General features: G+C 42.3%; 1 protein-coding gene across 23 annotated transcripts in view; it reads left to right on the top strand.

The window, feature by feature from the left end:
- The window catches only part of MACF1 (microtubule actin crosslinking factor 1), a 437,650-nt gene extending 421,938 nt beyond the window's left edge, over positions 1 to 15,712 (top strand). For 15 of the 23 annotated variants that reach the window (XM_073615331.1, XM_073615324.1, XM_073615314.1 and 12 more), the window contains 3 exons: positions 2,692 to 2,802; positions 4,964 to 5,072; positions 14,420 to 15,712. In XM_073615331.1, coding sequence (XP_073471432.1) covers positions 2,692 to 2,802; positions 4,964 to 5,072; positions 14,420 to 14,655 — 456 coding nt within the window. In that variant the 3' untranslated portion in view covers positions 14,656 to 15,712. The remainder of the gene's footprint in view (positions 1 to 2,691; positions 2,803 to 4,963; positions 5,073 to 14,419) is intronic. The other 8 variants (XM_073615326.1, XM_073615325.1, XM_073615329.1 and 5 more) reach the window with 1 other exon arrangement.
- Positions 15,713 to 18,667: the final 2,955 nt, after the last annotated feature.

Below are 18,667 nucleotides of genomic sequence, written 5' to 3'. Positions count from 1 at the left end.
TATATTTACGTTTTTGGTTGTAACATATAACAATGTGGAAAATTTCAAGTGGTATGAAAACTTTTTCAAGGCACTATGGGTACTTTCCATAAAGATGTTTTCAGATTTGTATAGCCCTGGCTGTCATTGTGACAGATGTAGGATATGTTCAACCCTGAACTCAGAGGACACGAGGACAGATAATACAAAAAGCATAAATTATTTAAAATGTTAGACACCACAGCTGAATTTTTAGGATATAGACAGTTTCTAAAGTGTGCATTTTTTTTTTTTTTTTGTGGTTAAGGCAATTTGTGTCAACAAAAAAGGTGACATCATACACACATAAATATATCAGAATAAAATGAAATTCCTGTATTACTAAGAAAGAATCCTTTTCAGATTAACTTTATACATTGCTAGAAGTTTAGGAGACTTCTGCCTACTGTAATCATAAAATCCTCCCAGAATCCCTTTAGATGTGCAACATTTTTGGCAAGTATCTGACCAAAGATGAAACCTAAGGACATGGCTGAAGTAAAAAAGATTACCTAGAATTATGTGAACAGATAACCATCCTTTTCTGTTCTTCATTCTGTACAGAATAGGCCATCTTGTAAATGTCTATAGTCACTCCACTTCTAGGCCTCATACACATAGGGCATTTTTTTTCCTCCTCTAATGCCTTTGCTCGTGGCAGGAAAAAAAGCAGCTTCAAAAATGTGCCTACAGCCACGTTTTGCATGCGTGTTTATGTGCGTTCTCACATTGTGTTAATACATTCTATTAGCCAGAATATTTATTTATTTATTCTGACCGTTCCATTAAATGATAAGTTCACCTGCAGACTGTCAGTGAAAGCTGTCTGCTCGTACTTTATACAGGCAGGCAATTTCACACTGATCAGAATTTTTGAGAACGACAAGCTAACATCTGCAGAGGATGATGGTACTTATGGATTCATTTACAGGACTCTGAGAATGAATGATGCAGCTGTGTGGGTGAAGCACCACATGGCTGCGCTCTTTTCACAGAGTAACAGCTGGCATAGGGAACTTCTCACCGTACTGCTGTCACACAGAGGGCTCGGATCGCCTGCTGCAGCAAGAACATATTACATGTTCCACCCTAAAAACGGGTGAAACGTGTTCCCGAAGGTGAACTTATCCTTTAAAGCACGAACACGCTTAACTAGTTGCTGGCGTCTCAGAACGGCCGCGCCATGTTGCTAGGACACGGCGCGACCCTGATCTCTGTAAAGAGGCGCGTCCATGGCTCTTTAACCATGTGATCGGCTGTGTCCAATCACATCTGGTCACATGTAAACACGGAGATGCCGATAATCGGCACTCCCCGCCTCACACTGGCAGAGTGTGAGGAGAGCCGATCAGCAGCATCTCCTCACAGGAGACATCTCATCACAGGAGACATCTACACATGTAATCGGGGCACTGATAATCAGTGCCCTGATTACAATAGCGCCATCAGTGTCAGCAATCAGTGCACATTAGTGATGCCAGTCAGCGCTACCCATCACTGCTGTCAATCAGTGCCACCCATCAATGCCCACCAGTGCCATCTAGCAGTGCCCATAAGTGCGGCATATTAGTGCCTCCTCATCAGTGCCACCTCATAAATGCCCACCAGTTCAGCCTATCAGTGCTGCCTCATCAGCACACATCAGTGAAGGAGAAAAATTACTCAATTACAAAATTTAATGACAAAGTAAGTAAAAAAATATCTTTCTAGCGTATTAAAATAGATTTTGTCAAAAGGGTACGCATCTAGTGTTTTTGCGCATTCATGCCCAAAAGCTCCTCTCCTGAATGCGCTGATGATGTTTTTTTGTTTCTTTTTTCATCCTGTAAATGCCTGTATAAATGGACACATAGGCTAACATAGAGGTGCTTTTATAGGCTGAAAATATAAACAAAATCCATCAAACGCTTGTAAAAGTAGCATTTATTTAATGACTCCTGTGCTTTCATCAAATGTTGCCTTTTGCATTTGAAAGCAGTGCTCTCAAACAAAAGAAGCTACAAAGAAAGGCTGTATTTCACCTGCAATTCACGTGCAACCCAATAGAATCTGCTCAATTCAAAGAAAAACCTGAAAAAAAAAGGTCAAGCACAGAGTTGTTGTCCCAATTCACCATTTTAGCAATTGGGAATCTGCTCAAATCCCAAAAAACAATACCCATGTAAGTAAACCTAAAGCTTGTTTTCCAGCTTCTACAAGCAGGAATACACTGCAGCCTACACTATGGTTCAGCCCCACACACATAGTGGCTGATATTTCCTAGTACAAAAACCACCTGAAGTCTACCCTGAGCTCTTGACCACACTCTGCACCAGTCTGGTCATGTAGAAAGCAAGTTGAATTTGTATCACTTTGCTATATGGGCTCCTACAAGGAGCAGCATAATAGTTCTAATGAATTAAATGTACAGTGCTGTGTAGTGGGATACATTACATCAAAAATACAATAAGAAACAGTCTTGCCTGTATAACATTTCCATATTGTGGCAGGTTGTGCCTGCCTTCATTTTTTTTTTTTTTTTTTTTTGCTTTCTTTGTTTTTCTTTATTCGTGCTCGTGTTTGATTTGTTTTTTTGGCATTGTATTGTGTTTATCTTCTATTGGAAACTCATTTCCCTTCTTCATCTTCACTCATTTCCCCACTCCATCCTGTGTGGTGTTGCCCCTTTCACAGACTCCACAACAGATATCTCGCTGTTACGAGAAGCCCTGGCTTGTAAACAGCAAGGCTAGCACGCCCTCTAGGGGCTCCGACTACTCAGACTACCAGATTTCATCATGTGAGGTAGAGTATGGTCCTCCAGCCCTTGGAGAATCCACACATTTCCCTTCTATCATTCATTTCTCTGTTAACACCTTGTTCCATCACCATGTTTCTTCTGCTAACAATCGTGAATGAATAGAAACACTGTACTGTGTATCTTCAATTAGTATGATTTTCTATTATGATTTGTTTTCATTCTAATATTCAAGGATTAAAGGCATGTCAACAGAAGCACTGACTGAGAAAACTAAAAAAAAAATAAAAAAGCCTGTCTTTACTAAAATGACCATGGGTTGTTCCACTTTACATGTATGCATGATTTTAATTACGCTATGATTTTATTCTGTTTTTCTGCATCTTAATTCTAACAGATTGGTGGTGTTCACCATGAGATTAAGATTGTTGTAATCAATTTGCAGTGCATGCTGGAGTGAATAACTTTCATCTGTATGCAGTATATCCATGTAACAAAGCACTGATAGCATGGCATTTTCAATCTGCTTATCTCTATATAAAAAAAAAAAAAAAAAAAATGTTTATTTTCATATACCTACAGTACCAATCAATACAATCTCTGCCTTAGAGTTCTAAAATAAAATGTGACACACCACTATAGAATTAAGATTTTCTTTTAAATGCCCATTGTACTACTAAATGTTAAGTAGTGGGTTTCAATAAAATGAGAACAATGGGCTTGCTAATAAAACTGGTTGTTTAACACAGTAATGTGTGGCAGAACTTTCAGCTTTGTTCTTGTAGATTATTAGGGGCTATCCACCTATTTTGCTAATCATATCAATTAATAAAGTAAGCTCTGCAATATATTTGTTTCTCTGCTGCCTTGCTGTGGTGTTTTTTAATTATTTTATTATTTAAAAGACTACAGTATAACAGTAACGCTGTCTAGGGTTGTGAATACGTGAAGGATTTCCTACACGTGATTCTAGATAAGGACTCTGCTGTCCACTAATGGTTTTATCCTCAAAGCTCTGAAGTTTAGTAATATTGTGGGGGGGGTGGATACAGCACAAAAACATTAGTAATGTGCAATGGTGTGTATCCGATTATCTGCAGGCTGCTGCAGCGCCTTCTGTGAATGGAGAAACAGTTAAATGCCCATATCTCCACTGCTCACTCACACATGATGCTTTGTGGTGGAATAGTATTACTAGTTTTGTGAATAGAAGAGAGGAGAAATGGGCGGGTGAGCAGTATAACTTTAGACTAGCAACAATACTTTTTTTTTTTAGAAACATAGCAAGTCTTTCACCTTCAGGTCAGGAGGATTGGACACTGGCAAAAAATATATATATATATTTATATATAAACTGTAGGCCAGCCCAGGATATCCCCAACTACTGCTCACGTGTTTCAGTTCTTTGCTAGTGGCCGACAAGAAAAGGGATTTTATGGTAAATAGAATTTTTTTTTTGTCAGAGAACACTGAACAGGTATGGCAAGCTTTTGTCCCCTATGTGTAGAAGAAGAAAAATATTTTCTAACATCATATGTCAGTGCTTATGTCTTGTGTTTTAAGAAGCCGTAGTATTCCTGCTAAATTGATGTCTGCTGGCAGTGTTCTCTATGGTCCTTTTCACACTGGTGGAGTCCGCCAGTGGATTTGCCTGTTTAGCATGGGATCTCTCTGCTGATACCCGCTGAGCAGGTGGATGACAGGTCCGTGTCCACTCCGCTGATATGGACACAGTCCACTTTCCTATACGGGCTTTTGGATGGAAATGGATCACCTGTCCATTTCCGTCCGACTGTCATTCGATCTGATCCACATGTTTTTAGCAGGCAGGATTGGATCAGACTTCGGCTTGTGTAAACGGACACATGTCCATTGCCATCCACCGCTCCTTAGAGAGCAAAGGATGGTCCGATTGGGTCCGCCTAAAAAACTGACAGGCGGACCCAATTGGTCTAGCAGTGTAAAAGGGGCCTTAAAGGGAATGGTTTAAGGGAGGCTTCTGGGCAAGCTACATTTGTGTCTCTTTTAGACCGATGTAGCAAAGACTTGATATTGAGTCCAGCATGGAAAATTATTAATCCTAAATTCCCCTGAAGGGCTGCAGAGAAATGAAAAACAGTGATTTAATAATTTGGCTGTCAAGCCTACATTATCATTTCAAAACCTTTTAACAATTGTTAATATATATATATATATATATATTTTAAGGTTACACCGGCACAGAGCAGTAAAATGAAGAAAGCAGCCATCCACACAAGCCGGTCATCCCTAACAGGAGATACAGCCACGCCTTCTGGTGCCAAATCAAGCCGACCTGGTAAGTGTAAGCACAGAGTTTCAAGGGTTTATGTTACAAGCTACAGGTACATAATCACAGCCATTTTCTTTACCACAGTTAAGCTCAGTTCTTGCTCTGAAATATATGTTGCATTTGACTGGTTGCTGTCATTTCCACTGTACAGTACTGTTGGCCATAAGGATCACTCATTTAGGCAAAGTTAAACAAGGAATCTGACATGTCATTATCGACAAAAATGCTTGGTACCCATTTCTTCCGCAGTCTTTTATAAGCGGTTATATTTTTTTTAAGAACTGCTGGAGGCCTAATATAAGGAAGTTCCAAAACAATGGCATATTTACAATAAAGTGCAAACTTATTAAAAAAAAACCTCATGTGATAACATTGGGCAGGTGACAGGTACTCTTAATGGAGACATTTCTTTTAAAGCGTCTAACCAAGCAAGGGATCTGCTTAGTTACATACTCCCCTGGCTGTAGTGGCGAGAGAATGGAAGCTCTAATACAGGAAGTGACAAAATCATCTTTGCTTCTAATTTCATTTAGTGCAGAAGAAATCAATGAACACATGTTCCTCAGTTTCCTCCTTCTCTCCATACTGAAGCAGCTAGTTGTGGTCCCAGGCTCCTGGTACAATCGGGTGACCCTGGGAAACACGTGGGAAGACACCACCTTGCCCCCCTGCACTGTTAAATAGTTGAAATATGTATCTATATAAAAGCTATTTCACTTGCGAAAGGATTTTTATTGTACAAGAAAATTGTATAATGTGTAGCCAGCTTTAGAGAGGCCCAATGAAAGATTTCTAGACAACCTCCTGCAGAAGGAACAGTTGGTGCGGGTTTTGTTAGACAGCATAGCCCAAACCCTGCAAAGGTTCAGTTGGGTGCTGAAACTTCAGAAGTCGCCACTAGAACCAACACACTGCTTTGAATATCTGGGTATGCTCCTAGATACAGTTCAAGACAGAGATTCTCTACCACAGAAGAAACTTAAAATGCTTACAGACTAGTTTCTCAGTCCCAATAGTAGCCTGGCCACTTCCCGCAAGGTACATTACCCTATATAATAGACACATTTTTCTTGGTGCAAGGTGAAAAATCCGCACCCCAGGAAATTCACTTTGCGAAAAAAAACTTGTCTTCTCGCAGACAGGCCTGGACTAGCATTTGACCTTTAGCACCATCAAGGGATAGGTCTCTGTGCTTGCAGTCTTATTCCAGATACTACCGGCTTCTCATTGACCAAGGCCCTTGCGTAGGGTGGTTCCCTATGTGCATTGCCCTGTGAGCCCCGGGATCTGAATTTCATTCTGTTTGCACTTCATAAATTCCTTTCCTTGTTGGACGAACGGGATATTCCCCTTTTTAGTTTTATACAAAGACAATGTGGTGTTTAGGCCCAGAAGTTCCTATCTACATCAGGTAGTTTTATCTTTTCACCTCAATCAGGGCATCGTTATTCTGTCTCTCTGTACAGCTCCAGTTTATCAGAAGGAGATCCCCCACCATTGCTTGGATGTAGTTTATGCTATGAGAGTTTACTTTGCCTCTGCTTCCTTCAGAAAGATTGACTCTCTCTTTCATTCCTGAGGTTACTCATAAAGGTGAACCAGCTTCCTTTTCCACCATTTCCCAGTGGTTCAAACAGTCCATTTGTCAAGTTTATTGTCTTAAAGATCAGGTGCTAAACTTTCCTGTAAAGACACACTCCGCAAGGCCTGTGAGTGCCTCTTGAGTTCTGCAACATCATGCTACTGTTTCTTAGACTGGCATAGCTGCAACCTTATTTTGTTCACATGTTCTGAAAGTTGTACCAGGTGGATGTTCAGGCCTCATCAGATGCCAGCTTTGGGAGTAAGGTTCTTCAGGCAGCTATTCGAGCTGCAGGCAGTCCCCCCAGGTCCTTTTTTACATTGGTCGTGTAAGCATTTGTTTGCTCTTTCTTTATCGTACATCACGGGACACAGAGCACCATAATAATGACTATGTGGGTTATACGCTTACCTTTAGGTGATTGGACACTGGCAACCAATAGTAAGACGGTTCCTCGCATATAACCCCTCCCACACCGGAAGGACCCTTTTTCGACAGTGTCTTGAAGGTGATGGTCACGGATATCGAAGCTCTTCAGTTTCTTCAAAGAATGTCCCACTGAGGACGTTATAATTGGATCCATTCGGATGGCTTACTAAAGCTAAAGTGGATGGTACCCGAACCTCGGCTCAAGAATGGGGTGTTGCTTGTAGTGTGTCCTATTTAGGCGCTGGAACCTTGTTAAAAGTTGGTATTCCTGGTCTACTTTGCCCAAGGAAACCACAAAGGGTGCTTTACAGGTCCAGGGGTGTGGACCCAAATATATGGGGGACCCGGTCCCTGAAGGTCCTTAGAGGCGCTACCCGCCATGATGGGGGAAGATTGGGCCTGGCAAGACAGGCCCTGCTGCATGGGATGGTGAGTACTCCCCTTTGGGGTTCTTATATATATATATATACAGATATGTATTTCCCCCTTTTGCTTTTAAAGAAAAAAAGGCTGGTTGGCGTGCATTTTTTAAAATTGGCGTGCAAGTGCGCATGCGCGCCACGGGTCCACCGCTGGTGTGCGCGTGCGCTGCTGCGGTTCACGCGCCGCGTGCGTCAGGATGGCGCAGGCGGTGGGCAGATCGCCAGCCACTGATCCGCGCGCTCGCTTCCAAGCTAGGGCTTTTTAAGCATGGAGCTCCTGGCGTGCCCGTGGAGTAGGCAGAGCGAGCGGTGGGCACGTGAGTCGGATGGTCTTGGACCCTACGGTGACAGGTTAAAGACTGGTTGTAATTTGTGGGGAGTACTCCTTGGTTATTTCTCGTGTGTAAGCTGTGTCTTCCAAAAAACGAGGACAAGGCAAGCCCAGGGGTAAGAGTCCCTCCACAAAAAGCAGGAGACCAACCCCATATTGATGTAGCCTCAGTTTTTACTGAAGGACCTGTGGTTTCTGACCTGCCTGAGCCATTGCACTTGTCAGGCATAGTAGCCACTACCAATGTATCTGCCTTGGCTTATGTTACAAAGGATGATTTGGCATCTGCCTTAGCGGGTCTTGAAGGCAAAATAGCTGGCATGATTGCCTCTGTAACACAGGGGGGAAGGAAGCGTAATAGATCTCCCGAGCCTGGGCCAAGTGGTGAGTCACTAGAGCCCCAGGACTCTTATAGCCAGATGGGTCTAGGTAACCTGGAACCAGAATGGGCAGATGATCCAGAGGAGGTGGTCATGAAGGACCAGGAGGTAGGAGAGGCTGAAGATTCAGCCTCCCATTGCCAGAAATCGTTTATCCAATCTCTAATGGAGATGGTACCAATTGGGTTTAAATTACCCCTGGTTCAGGAGTCTGCACTCTCCTGTTCCACTCTGGGATCTTTGCAGAATAAACAAATTTCCCAAGCCTTTCCCTTGCATCCGTTACTGGAGCAGGTGATTTATGCGGACTGGGAGCATCCTGACAGAATATACTTACCTCCCAAAAGGTGTTCTATTTTATACCCTATGGAGGAAACGTTCAGGAAGAAATGGAGCACACCTTTGGTAGACGCTGCCATATCTTCTGTGAATAAAAATTTAACCTGTCCAGTGGATAATGCCCAGGTTGTCAAGGATCCGGCTGATAAGAAGCTAGAGTCCTTATTAAAGGCCTCCTTCTCGGTTGCCAGTGCAGCAGTTCAGCCTGCTGTTGCAGCCATTGGGATTTGTCAATCCCTAAAGGATCGCTTTAAGAGGTTAGTGAAGAACATACCTTGCCAGGAGGAATCTGCTGAGGAACTAATAGAGATCCCTCATGCCTTGTGTTTTGCGGTTGACGCCTTAAAGGACTCAATCCAACAAATGTCTCGTTTTGCGTTACTATCAGTTCATATGCGCAGAGTATTGTGGCTAAAGAACTGGTCTGCTGAGACACCATGTAAAAGGCTACTTGCTGCGTTTCCATTTCATGGAGAGCGCCTGTTTGGCGAAGATCTGGATAAATATATCCAGAAGATCTCTGGAGGAAAGAGCGCTCTGCTTCCTATTAACCACTTAAGGACTAGCCTCGTTTTGGATTATTACTTAGAACCCCCAAACATTATATATGGTTTTTCTTCTAACACCCTAGAGAATACAATGGCGGTCATTGCAATACTTTTTTTTGCACCGTATTTGCGCAGCGGTCTTATAAGCGCACTTTTTTTGGAAAAAATTCACTTTTTTGAATAAAAAAATAAAACAACAGTAAAGTTATCCCAATTTTTTTTATATTGTGAAATATAATGTTACGCCAAGTAAATTGATACCCAACATGTCATGCTTGAAAATTGCGCCCGCTCGTGGAATGGCGTCAAACTTTTAACCTTTAAAAATCTCCATAGGCGACGTTTAAAAAATTCTACAGGTTGCATATTTTGCGCTACAGAGGAGGTCTAGGGCTAGAATTATTGCTCTCGCTCTACCGGTCGCTGTGATACCTCACATGTGTGGTTTGACCACTGTTTTCATATGCGGGCGCTACTCGCGTATGCGTTCGCTTCTGCGCGCGAGCTCGTCGGGACAGGGGGGTTTTAAAAATTTTTTTTTTTATTATTTATTTTAAAATATTTTATTAATTTTTACACTGTTTAAAAAAAAAAAAAATTGTGTCACTTTTATTCCTATTACAAGGAATGTAAACATCCCTTGTAATAGAAAAAAGCATGGCAGGACCTCTTAAATATGAGATCTGGGGTCAAAAAGACCTCAGATCTCATATTTACACTAAAATGCAATAAAAAAAAAAAAAAAAAAGTCATTTAGAAAAATGACATTTGAAAAAATATGCCTTTAAGAGGCGTGGACGGAAGTGACGTTTTGACGTCGCTTCCGCCCAGCAGTATCATGGAGACGAGTGAGCGCCATCTTGGCCTCACTTGTCTCCAGACACACCAGGCAGAAGGACGCGATCGCCTCCGCCGCTACCGACGGCTCCGGTAAGCAGCGGAGGGCACCGGATCGCGGCGGGAGGGGCCCCTCTCCCGCCACCGATAAAAGTGATCTCGCGGCGAATCCGCCGCAGGGACCACTTTTATCTGAAAGCCGGCCGCCGCACGAAAACGGGGATACCGGGGTTATGGCAGCTAGCTGCTGCCATAACAACGATATCCCCGTTCAAACTTAGGACGTATATAGTCGTGCGGCGGTCGGGAAGTGGTTAAAAAGAAGAGGAAGCAGCCTTCTTACAAAATTCCTAATCCCCCAGGGCCTGGTGCCTCTTCCCCTAAGCGGAATCGACGGCCTAAGCCGTCTGGGTTTAAAAGACCTCAGGGTCAGAAAAAACCCTGAACCCAAAAGCCATCCAAGCCCAACTCCAAGTCTACCTTGTGAAGGGGCGCCCCCGCTCTCACGGGTGGGGGGCAGACTTCGGCTGTTTGGGGAGGCCTGGGAAGAACTGGTTCAAGACAGATGGGTCATTTCCACTGTAAAATACGGTTACAAAATAGAGTTCCGGGATTTTCCCCTGAACCGCTTTCTACACTCAAGGGTTCCGGCGGATCCAGAGAAAAGAAGATGCCTACTCCTAGCTTTACACCATCTGCTGTTGCAGGGAGTAATTGTGGAGGTCCCGCACGAGGAAAGATTCAAAGGGTTTTACTCAAACCTATTCACAGTGCCGAAACCAAATGGGGAAGTAAGGCCCATTTTGGACCTCAAGGCTCTCAACTTCTTTGTAGACGTCCGATCCTTCCGTATGGAATCGGTTTGTTCAGTAATAAGGTCCCTGAGAAAGGGGGACTATCTGGCGTCCATAGATATCAAAGACGCGTACCTTCATGTGCCGATCTTTGGTCCTCACCAAAGGTTCTTACGCTTCGCTGTAGAGGGCAGTCATTTCCAGTTTGTGGCACTGCCCTTCGGTCTTGCCACGGCTCCCAGGGTCTTCACAAAGATTCTGGCCCCAGTGTTGGCTTCCCTAAGATCTCTAGGGGTTTCCTTAATAGGATATCTGGACGATCTACTTCTAAGGGAATGCTCTCACCCTATGCTAGTTCTAAACGTATCAAGAACAGTACGGGTTTTACAACGCCTAGGTTGGGTACTGAATTTGGACAAGTCAGCTCTTTGTCCGACCCAAGCCTTGGTATATCTGGGTCTGGTCTTGGACATTGCTCAAGAAAGAGTGTTTCTTCCGCCCTTAAAGGTCACCTCCATAGTGGAGCTTGTACAGAAGGTAAAGAAAGATCCAACACCTTCTGTTCGGCTGTGCATGAGGTTATTGGGCAAGATGGTGTCGGCTTTCAGCGCAGTGCCATATGCACAGTTCCACTCCAGAATGTTTCAGAACAGCATCCTGAAGGCGTGGGACAAGTCTGCTCGAACCTTGGATCAGCCTATGGTTCTATCTCCACAGGTGCTATGGAGCCTATCTTGGTGGTTAAGAACCAGCAACTTAAGAAAAGGGAAGTCTTTCCCACCAGTGGCCTGGAAAGTGGTGACCACGGACGCCAGTCTTCTCGGCTGGGGAGCAGTCCTAAAGGAAGCATCCGTTCAGGGAGTATGGTCCCAGACAGAGAGGACTCTGCCCATCAATCTCTTGGAGATCCGGGCAACTTGTCTGGCCCTGCGATTCTGGACGTCCAGGTTGCAGGGTTTTCCTGTCAGGATTCAGTCCGACAACTCCACAGTAGTGGCATATATCGACCACGAGGGAGGTACCAGGAATCGGGCAGCTCAAAGAGAAGTAAATCATATACTGACCTGGGCAGAAGAACATGTGCCGTTTCTGTCGGCAGTGTTTATTCCGGGGGTGGACAATTGGCAGGCGGATTTCCAAAGTCGTCAGAAATTGTTACCAGGGGAATGGTCCCTGCATCCCGAGGTTTTTCTACAGATTTGCCAATACTGGGGGACCCCAGATGTGGATCTGCTGGCATCCAGATTCATTGCCAAACTAGACAGGTTTGTATCCAGGACCAAGCATCCGCTTGCTGTCGGGACAGAGGCGTTAGTGGTTCCTTGGGATCAGTATTCCCTGATAAATGCCTTCCCTTCGATCCAGATTCTGCCGCACTTACTGCGCAGGATACGGGAGGAACGGAAGCCGGTGATCTTAGTGGCCCCAGCGTGGCCCAGGAGGTCGTGGTACTCGGAGATTGTGAAATTGGCAGTAGGGGACCCATTAGTCCTTCCTTGCCACCCAGACCTATTGTCTCAAGGGCCCATATTCCATCCTTCTTTAAGGTTGCTGAATTTGATGGCCTGGCTATTGAGACCAGACTATTGAAAACCGTGGTATTATGGGTTCAGTCTTGTCCACCTTGATAAATGCTAGAAAGTCAGTTTCTAGAGCTATCTACTACAGAGTATGGAAGTCATACATTTCTTGGTGTGAGAAAGGGAAATGGAACCCTCGTAGGTATACGATTGGAAGAGTTCTCGCTTTTCTTCAAACAGGAGTATACTTGCAGCTCGCTTTAGGGACAATTAAGGGACAGATTTCGGCCTTATCTTTTTTTTTCCAGAGACCAATTGCATCCCATTCTTTGTTGCGAACCTTTGTGCAGGGAGTAACGCACCTGAGGCCACCGCTTAAACCACCTTTATGTCCTTGGGACCTAAATTTGGTGCTTTCAGCCTTACAGAGTCAGCCCTTTGAACCTTTTAGGCATATTCCTTTTGTCCTATTGACCAGGAAGTTAGTTTTCTTAATAGCTATAACATCGGCTGGAAGGGTGTCAGAATTGGCCGCCCTTTCATGGTTCTTCATCAGGACAGGGTGGTCATGCGTCCTCGTCCAGATTTTCTACCAAAGGTAGTTTCCAAATTTCATTTGAATCAGGATATCATTTTACCTTCCTTTTTCCCTAACCCTAAAACTAGGGAGGAAAGGTCGCTTCACTCACTGGATGTGGTGAGAGCGATAAAGGTTTACTTGGAAATGTCAGCTCCCTTTCGGAAAACTGACTGTTTTTTTGTCTTGCCTGAGGGTCCTAAAAAAGGACAGCCGGCAACAAGTTCATCCATATCCAGGTGGATTCATCAGACTATTGTCCAGGCGTATGGGTTCCACCCCGGAATTTAAGAGCACACTCCACTAGAGAGGTTAGTGCATCATGGGCAGTACGCCAGCAGGTGTCTATGGCTCAGGTTTGCAAAGCAGCCGTTTGGTCTTCAGTTCATACATTCACCAGGTTTTACCAGGTGGATGTGAGATCTCAAAATGAGACTGGTTTTGGCCACAGTGTGTTGCAGGCTGCTTTATAATCTCAGATCCATTGGGTCTAGGGATGATGTGTCCCCCCCCCAGATGCATTGCTTTAGGACATCCCACATAGTCATTATTATGTTGCTCTGTGTCCCGTGATGTACGATAAAGAAAAATTGATTTTTAAAACAGCTTACCTGTAAAATCCTTTTCTTGGAGTACATCACGGGACACAGAGGTCCCTCCCCTCTTTCTGGGATTGTCATTGCTTGCTACAAAACTGAGGTCCTTCCGGTGTGGGAAGGGTTATATGGGAGGAACCGTCTTACTATTGGTTGCCAGTGTCCAATCACCTAAAGGTAAGCGTATAACCCACATAGTCATTATTATGGTGCTCTGTGTCCTGTGATGTACTCCAAGAAAAGGATTTTACAGGTAAGCTGTTTTAAAAATCCATTTTTTTCACCCCTACAGTTTGACTGCTTTTGGGATGTCCTAACGTTTTCAGAATTGAGGTGTCCCCCAATGGACAAGAAAGAAAAAAGGATTTTTCTACTTGCTGAAAAATGCCTTTCTTGAAATCCATTGAGGTACTTGGGTCCCGTCCCTGTGTGTCTACAATCATGCTTCTTGATACTGCCTTGCCACAAAACTGAGGCATACCAGGAGATGGAGGGGCTATATTGATCTCAACCACAAGTTGTTTGCCTTTTTTTTTTGTTTTTTAATCAGATTGTTATTGATAAAACATTTTTTCATTTTAATACAAACAAGGCAAAAAAAAAAAAACAAATACGACTGTCAAAAAGAAAATGCTTTAGGATAGCACAACTAGCACACTCCATTTCCCGAGTGTAATATTGAGCTTCTATGTAACATTTTTGAACATTAAAAAAGTGGTCAAGTACATAATAAAATAAACTTTTGTATAACTGTATTCACAATCAAAACAGTCAAACAAACAGGTTAAAACTCATTTTAGTTAGCCAGTGTTTAATTCTCCTGGAGGTTACAGTATAACCCAACAGGTTCAAAATTTCTGTATCCCTCAGTGGATCCAAGAAAGGGATATTATAGAGTACAAACTTCCTCTTTTTTTCACAATAAGTAAACTAGTTTGTCTATTGTTCCTTGGCTGCATTCCAATTTTTGGTTTCACGTTTTCAATCTTCTGATCTAGACCCGAAGAAAAGTAGTAGTCGCGCTGGAAGCCGAACTGGAAGCCGAGCCAGCAGTCGGAGAGGAAGTGACGCTTCCGACTTTGACCTATTAGAGACTCAGTCAGCCTGCTCAGACACCTCAGAAAGCAGTGCTACTGGTGGACCTTCCCGCAGAGGACTGTCTAAACCCTCCAAAATCCCCACCATGTCAAAGAAAATTACCAGCACTCCTAAAACTTCGGGCACAAAGAGATAGTCCTACCTGAAGAGAACATTGGGCACAAGAGCAACAAGCCCACCAGTGGGGCAGACCATAAGCTTTGTTTTTATAACATGCACTGTACATCTGGATGTACGCTAGTTCTAAGTGGGAAATTTCTATCGTCTATACATGTACACGAAAAAGATGTTTATAACTGCCTTATCTGTTTCTTTTGTTTTTGTACCTTAATACTTCCATGTGAATATTTCTGTAGATAAAACAAGCCTTGTGTGAATTCCTGGGAAGATTCAGGGGCTCTCGTAGAAAGATGGATTGTGAAACAGGAGTGTAGACAACTAATGTTCTGACTCTGCAGGGTAGAAGACCCTTTTTTTAGGGTTGGTATCCTAGGACAACACTACTAAACTTTAATAGGGAAATCCTCTGTTTTGTATATGAACATTACTTTATTAAGCTGCAGAGGGAACAGAGACTGACAAAAGAATTCTTTTAATACCATTAGGGCTTTCTGAATTGACAGCACTTGCACACTCTGCTTTGACCTTACAGTACCAATTATGATCAAGTCATTTACAGCAACTGCCATTGAAAAGGACATTTAACCTTTTGGGAGCAGCCATTAGCGTGACAGTAAATTCCAAATCCTGGTGCAGCATAGAATAGCATATGCGTCTCCACAGCCATTTTGCACTCATCCCAGGTTCATTTGATTTTTCTTATTGTAAACTACATTTGTTTTATTTATCTGCCTAGTATATTCTTATTTATTATTTAATGGTCATTCCACTTAGGATTTGTGTGACATGTTCATTTCGGTAGACAAACGATCACAGTTGTGCATCAGTGAAATGGAACTCACCAGCAAAGTTCCTCCCTCACATGTATCTATGGGTTCCCTCCGGCAGGCTAACCCTGTGGAGTGGAAGTGGTAGAGCACACATGGATCCCTCCTGTTAACTGTCATTACATCCTGTTCTAACAGGCTGCTGTGTGATTTTCTCAACTAGTTTGCAACAGAAAATAATGCTGTACCAATGAACTGTTAAATAAACAACACATTTTGTATTAAAATTGCTTGCAGTAACATCAAGTATACCTTGTGTCGGTGTTTTCTCTGTCTTTTAAGAAGGCTAATGAAAAATACATTGAAAATATATGTACATTGAAATCTATCTATAAGGTTTTATGTTTAAAATATAACATGATTACATCAAATTTGATTGTAAATAACTTCTAGACACATTGGCCAAGTGACAATAAGTAATACTTTTCTACTTTGGTAATGTAAAGATGCACCAGGATGAGCAGCTTTGACTTTTTGCACATAAGCGCCAGGGTTATTTCTGTTCTGGTTTCTTTTGTGTTTAAATTCTTTTTATTCATTTTAGCACAAGGTTACAAAGCACAAAGCGTCACCATAAAAAAAGCCAAAACAATATTCATTCAATAGACTAGCATCTCAAGCACAACATGCTGGGTTCCTTTGTGTGTGCTTTTTGTTTTTCTTTTATATATATATAATTTATTTTAATTTTTTTAAATTGCTAGTACAGCCTGTTTTGTGGTTTGTGGTCCAATAAGGCCCTGTACACACGACCGGTTTTGCAGACGGAATAAACTCTGAAGGTTTTTCTGAGGGAATTCCGCTCAAGCTGTCTTGCATACACGGTCACACCAAATTCCGACTGTCAAGAACGTGGTGACGTACAACACGTACGACGTCTTGTACTTGCTTCAGAGCATGCATCATTTTTGGTATGTCGGAACAGCATACAGACGAGCAGTTTTCCCAATAGGAATTTGTTCTGTCGGAAAAATATAGAACATGTTCTCTATCTAAGTCCGTCTGAATTTTCTACGTAAAAAGTCCGATGGGCCATACACAGGGTCTGAATATACAATGAAAAGCTCCCATCTGACTTTTTCTATCGGAAATTCCGACCGTGTGTACGGGGCATAAGGATCTCTAATCAGGCACATCTTCATACAAGTGCATATTTACAGAGCTACCATTAGAAATCATAGGGCTCCTTACAACAGGATGCCTCGTGCTCCTTGACCACTATGTTTTATTTGTCCATGCCAAATATCATGTAGCTTTTTTGGTTCTAACATTTTTAAGCAGCTCAGAAATTACAAACCCTGTGAATTCAGACTTTTAGCTAATTGTATTTACAAACACATTGAGCTCTCACTGAAAGAGACTCCAATTAAACCTCTGAGTGCCCACCAGTTGCTAGATCCTGGACAATAAGGCCTCTTGCACACTGCAGCTTGAAAAAGCTCAGTACAGCTTTTTTTCTTTTTTACTCATCTAAAATGTAGCTCATTGTTTACAATGTGCCTGTACACACAGGCACGTAAACAAGCGCTGCGTATTCTTTAGTAAAAGAAAAATCTGCGTTCCCGGTAAGTATTTTGTGCCGGTACACACAAATACATTCATATGAACATAAATATTGAATTTTCCCTAGGAATATATTGTGTGCACAAATATGTGCATAAATATGCGTGAATGCGCGCAAAACAAATGCCTGAAGTTACATGCTGTGTAAAATCTACATAAAAATAGGATGCAATAGTTTGCAAATCTCATAAACCCATATTTTATTCACAATAGAAAAGAAAACACATCAAATGTTTAAACAGAAAAAATGTACCATTTAAAGAAAAACATTATAAATGTGAAGGTAGTTTTGAAATGTTTTCAAAAAAAAGTTGGGACAGGGCCATGTTTACCACAGTGTAGCATCCCGTCTTCTTTTAACAACATCTGGAAACTGAGGAGACCAGTTGCTGGAGTTTTGGGAGAGGAATGTTGTCCCATTCTAACTGCCCAACAGTCCTGGGTCTTTGTCGCATTTTTTGTTTCAAGATGTGCAGGCAGGCCAGTTAAGTACCTAGACTCTTCTACTAAAAAGTCATGCTGTTGTCATAGATGCAGTATGCAGTAGTATTGTCCCGTTAAAATATGCAGGGCATTCCCTGAAGAAGACATTGGATGGGAGCATATGCTGCTCTAAACCTGGATATATCTTTCAGCATTGATGGTACCTTTCCAGATGTGTAAGCAGCACATTCCATATGCACCCCTATACCATCAGAGATCCAGGCTTTTGAACTGAGTTCTGATAACAAGCCGGAAGGTCCATCTCCTCTTTAGTCCGGAGGATGCTGTATCCATGGTTGCCAAAAAGAATGTCATATTTTGATTTGTCTGACCTCCGAACAGTTTTTCACTTTGTAACAGACTATTTTAAATGAGCTTTGGCCTGAAGAAGATGGGAGTGATTTTGGATCATGTTCACTCAGATATCTTGTTTGCATAATAGAGCGTTAGCTTGCATTTTTTGGATGGCATGGCAAACTGTGTTCACAGACAGTGATTTTTGGAGGTATTCCTGAGCCCATGCAACAACGTCCATCACAGAATCATGCCTGTTTTTAATTCGGTGCCATCTGAGGGCCCGAAGTTCAGAGGCATCCAATATTGCATTTAGGCCTTGTCCCTTGCTCACAGAGATTTCTTCTGATTCTTGGAGTTTTTTGATGATATTATGTACTGTAGATGATATATTTAAAGTCTTTGCAATTTTACATTGAGGGACATTATTCTGAAATTGTTTGACAACCTTTAGACGCAGCTTTTTTTCGATCATATAGTTCTTATTGAAAGATTTTAGGTTTTACAAAAAAAACTTTGGACACAGCTTTTAACAGATTGGTGAACCTCTGCCCATCTTTACTTCTGAGACACACTGAACTCTATAAGATGCTCTTTTTATACCCAATCATGTTACTGACCTGTTGCCAATTAACCTAATCAGTTATAATGGCTCTTACAGCTCTTCCTTGTTAGTACCACTTGCTTTGCCAAGTTTTTTGGTGCCCTGTTCTAACTTTTTTGAGATGTGTTTCAAAATGACCTTATTTTTCTCCTTTTAAAATGGTACATTTTTCTCAGTCTGAACATTTATATGTTTTCTATTTTCTATTGTGAATAAAATACAGGTTTACACAACGTCCCAACTTTTTTGTAATGGGG

This window comes from Aquarana catesbeiana, linkage group LG02 (assembly GCF_042186555.1).
Source record: "Aquarana catesbeiana isolate 2022-GZ linkage group LG02, ASM4218655v1, whole genome shotgun sequence".
NCBI lineage: Eukaryota > Metazoa > Chordata > Amphibia > Anura > Ranidae > Aquarana > Aquarana catesbeiana.
This window is presented reverse-complemented; position numbering and strand designations above follow the sequence as displayed.